At 39.4% G+C, this 4,062-nt stretch overlaps 1 protein-coding gene across 1 annotated transcript; it reads right to left on the reverse strand.

The window, feature by feature from the left end:
• Positions 1–1,130: 1,130 nt before the first annotated feature.
• Positions 1,131–2,057, reverse strand: LOC110297211 (putative olfactory receptor 52P1). Its single transcript, XM_021165951.1, has one exon. The coding sequence runs from the start codon at positions 2,055–2,057 to the stop codon at positions 1,131–1,133; it is 927 nt and encodes a 308-aa protein (XP_021021610.1).
• Positions 2,058–4,062: the final 2,005 nt, after the last annotated feature.

The raw sequence follows: 4,062 nt of genomic DNA on the forward strand, positions 1-4,062 counted from the left end.
GTATCACAGGGCTCCCAATGGAGAAGCTAGAGAAAGTACCCAAGGAGCTAAAGGGATCTGCAACCCTATTGTTGGAACAACATGATGTACTAACCAGTACCCACGAGTTCTTGTCTCTAGCTGCATATGTATCGAAAGATGGCCTAGTCGGCCATCACTGGAAAGAGGCCCATTGGACTTGCAAACTTTATATGCCCCAATATAGGGGAATGCCAGGGCCAAAAGAATGGGAATGGGTGGGTAGGGAAGTGGGGGGCGGTATGGGGGACTTTTGGGATAGCATTGGAAATGTAATTGAGGAAAATATGTAATAAAAAATTTTAAAAATTAAAAAAAAGAAAAAAAAATAAATGAAAGTCTTGTTCTGTTTTTAAATTTCAAACACAATGTCATAGGTTGAGATTGGTGTTCAGAAATGTAGGCCCTGTCTTCTAACTTTAATCTCAATGACCACATACTTAGTACTAAAACAATGATTGAAAGTTGTCTTTACATTCCATGCTTTTATTTTGTGCTAGTTGTTTTAAACGTGACATTTTATAGTTTCGTTTTACAATAATTCATTATCATAAATTTTATTCATACAATGATTTTAAACACAGCAACAGAGCAATACTTCATCACATAATGTAAGTTGATCTTTATGCGGGAGCTAAGCCATTCTGGATGAATTCATGTGAGACTAATGTTGGTTTAGAAGCAAGTAGCTTTCATCTCACATGCATTTTTTTTTTTTAGGGTAGAGTTCCCTCTCACAGGAGTGTCTTGAATTGTTACTCTAGACAGTAATAGTTTAGTTAGTGACTTAGTTTGCAATGAAACAGTTCAAATTATGTATTTCAATAGTCTATAAATCTTGACTATACAATGCATACACACACACACACACACACACACACACACACACACACACATTATCACAATCCTTTGAGTAGTCTTGGAAACAGAACTTGAGAATGAACACATAGAAAAAATGGAGTGAGACCACTCTTTTGTGGTCCTATACTTTCCGTAATATCCACAGTTTATCAGGAGACATTACTAGGTCTTGGGTGGTTGTCAAAGGTCTCAGATAGCCTCATCATTTATCAAGTTGATGGGTTATTACTGCTATTCACATCGTATAAAGTTCATCTGCACAAGCATTTGGCCACCCTGTCCCGTATCTCCTTCATTTTAATACCGTAGATAATTGGGTTGAACACCGAAGGTATGAGAAGGTAGAGATTGGCAAGAATAATGTGAGCATGAGGTGGAATGTGGTGGCCAATGCGGTGGGTGATGGATGAAAACAGTGCAGGTACATAAGTGATGAGAATGACAAAGAGGTGGGCTGAGCATGTGTTGAGGGCTTTGAAGGTGGCATCTCGAGAGTTGAGGCGTACCACACTCTGCAGGATGCAGACATACGAGAAACCAATTAGAAGCAGATCGAGTCCCACTACAAGCAAGATCACGAAGAGCCCATAAATCCTATTTGGTCTGGTGTTACTACAGGCCATTTTTACCACAGCCATATGGTCACAGTATGTGTGGGAAATGACCCTGTGACAGAAAGTCAGCCTTTGAAGTAGAAGAGGCATGGGCAGGATAAGGATGACACCCTTGGCAAGTGCCACCAGTCCTAGGCGTCCAACTAGAGAATGGCTTAAAATTGTGTTGTAGCGTAGTGGCTCACACACAGCCACAAAGCGGTCAAAGGCCATTGCAACAAGTAGGGCTGATCGTACCACTGAAGCTCCATGAATGAAGAACATCTGTGTGAAACAGGCATAGATGGCTATGACTCGATCATCAAACCAGAAGAGGCACAGGACCTTGGGCACAAGAGCTAGAGTAGAGATGAGGTCAGCCACCATCAGCAGGGCCAGGAGCAGATACATTGGTGTGTGAAGTGTGGGGTCTGTGATAACCAAGAAGAGGATAGCACCATTGCCAATGAGGATGGCCAAGAGCATGGAAGTGAATGGAACAGAGAGCCACAAGTGTTGGGATTCTAAGCCGGGCACTCCCAAAAGAGTGAAAGTCATGAAACTGGAGTGGTTGAAGATTAACATGCCAGAAACTGGTAGTAGTTGTTAAAGAAGGTTGAAATACCTGCCAATGAGACATGGGTGTTGGTTGATTTTATTGGTTTTGGTTCCAGTGGTTTGTTAGTTTTAACCCGGAGAAAAATGTCATAATGTCTTCTTACAGTCATGTAATGCACAGCCCAGTTTCAGTCCTATCTCTAAGACCTTTTATTGTTTTAATGATCAATTTTTATGGGTTTTAGCCTTCAATATAAAGGATATATAGAAAGTCTTTATTTTCACCTTGACAGTTCAGCAATCCTATGCCTTGAAAAAAAAAGCCACCCATCCCCCACCATGACAGCAAGATCACTTAGTAGGTAACATGCTTGCTGTGCAAAAGTGATGACCTATTTTAGATTCTTGGAACTCATATAATGGTTGAATGAGAGAAACAACTCTACAAAGTTGTTATCTGACCTCTACATACACACCCACACATTCAATAAATCTTAAAATGTTCTGAAGCTCTAAGTAGTAATAGGAAAACATTTTCATCCTTGAGCAAAGGCTGAGAGAATCAGATAGAATCTCATGATATTTTCACTTGTATGTCTTTCATATATAGAGACACAGAAAGGGGCATCAGGAGGTACACTTCTTTACTCCTTGTTCCAAGATGGCTGCATAGTTTAGAGAAATTATTTTTTTGAGATCTTTTCCCTTTTTATGCCCTGTTTCTTTCATGTAGTAGCATCCTTTCTCTCCCTGTGACCTCTGTTTGGTGGATAAAATGTGTAAGACTAGGATCTATAGTCACTGTGAAGTGACTGCCTCTTTTCATCTCTTCAACTGTACATATATACACTTTCTGGATAACTCATCAAGGTATCATTCTCTTTTCCACTATTAATGTCTTTCATAAATAGAATGTAGACTGTTTATATTTAATTATAAATATTTACTTCAAATTGGTCTACTGGACCCCTTACAAGTATGCACTCATTCCTGGGTTCTCATCATGAATCAGCAGATGTTTTCTTCTCTAAGGAGCTTTAAATAATCTACCCAGTAATCAAATCAATACCACACTCCACTAATACCAATTCTGGGGGTAATGGAATTCATGTGATATGAAAGGAAAAGGGAACTATTTGTGAAGACAAGGGGGAGTGAAGCAATGGGGAGTGAAGGAGAAGGTGGTTGGGGGCAAAAAAAAATACAATGTATGAGAATGTGAAGATAAAATGAATTACTTTGTACACTAACAAAAAAGAAAGAAATAAAAGGAAAAAGAAGTCTATGTAAAATATTGTATTCAAATAAGTTTCTTTTATTTAGGTGGCCTTTCCTTAAGAAGGTAGAAGGTAGCTTCTATATTACCTAGGGTTTTTTGTTTTTGTTTTTTGTTTTTTCTTTAACCACTTGCTTTTGGCAGTTAACACATGTCATTTAGCAGCAGGGAATTAGGTAAAGAATTTATTGCTAGAGCTTTCTCTGGCAAGTTAGCCAGGAGCCTCTCACTAGGCAGATGAGAGGCTCAGAGCTTGTTCACTCTGTGAACCAGGGAGGAAAGAAAGAAGTCACTTATACAGGCAACATAACACACATTCTAATCAGGCCAGACTACCTGTTTTATTTAATCCACAACTGTTCTTGTATAACTACACACAGACAAACAGGCATATACATATATACATTTGGTGAATGGGACTGAGCCCCAAATGCCATACACATACATTTGGAAGGATGGATGGTTGGGGCAGAGCTCCCCGTAAGCCAACATCTTATTTCTATTCTTTGGCCTTTTTATAGGCAAAAGTTTTAGAAAATTGCCTCATAGATAAAATATTAAACAAAGGGGAGTTACAGAGGTTTGTCAGTAGTAAGTTCAAAGCAGTGTTTTGTTCTATAAACTCATAAGTTCAAAACAAGTTTCACATGGCCTCATTTTATCATTGTGCACACCTTGCTTCCTTCCTTCTGTCCTTCCTTCTCCTCCTCATCCTCGTCCTCATCCTCGTCCTCCTCTCCTCGTCCTCCTCCCTCT

Source organism: Mus caroli, chromosome 7 (assembly GCF_900094665.2).
Source record: "Mus caroli chromosome 7, CAROLI_EIJ_v1.1, whole genome shotgun sequence".
NCBI lineage: Eukaryota > Metazoa > Chordata > Mammalia > Rodentia > Muridae > Mus > Mus caroli.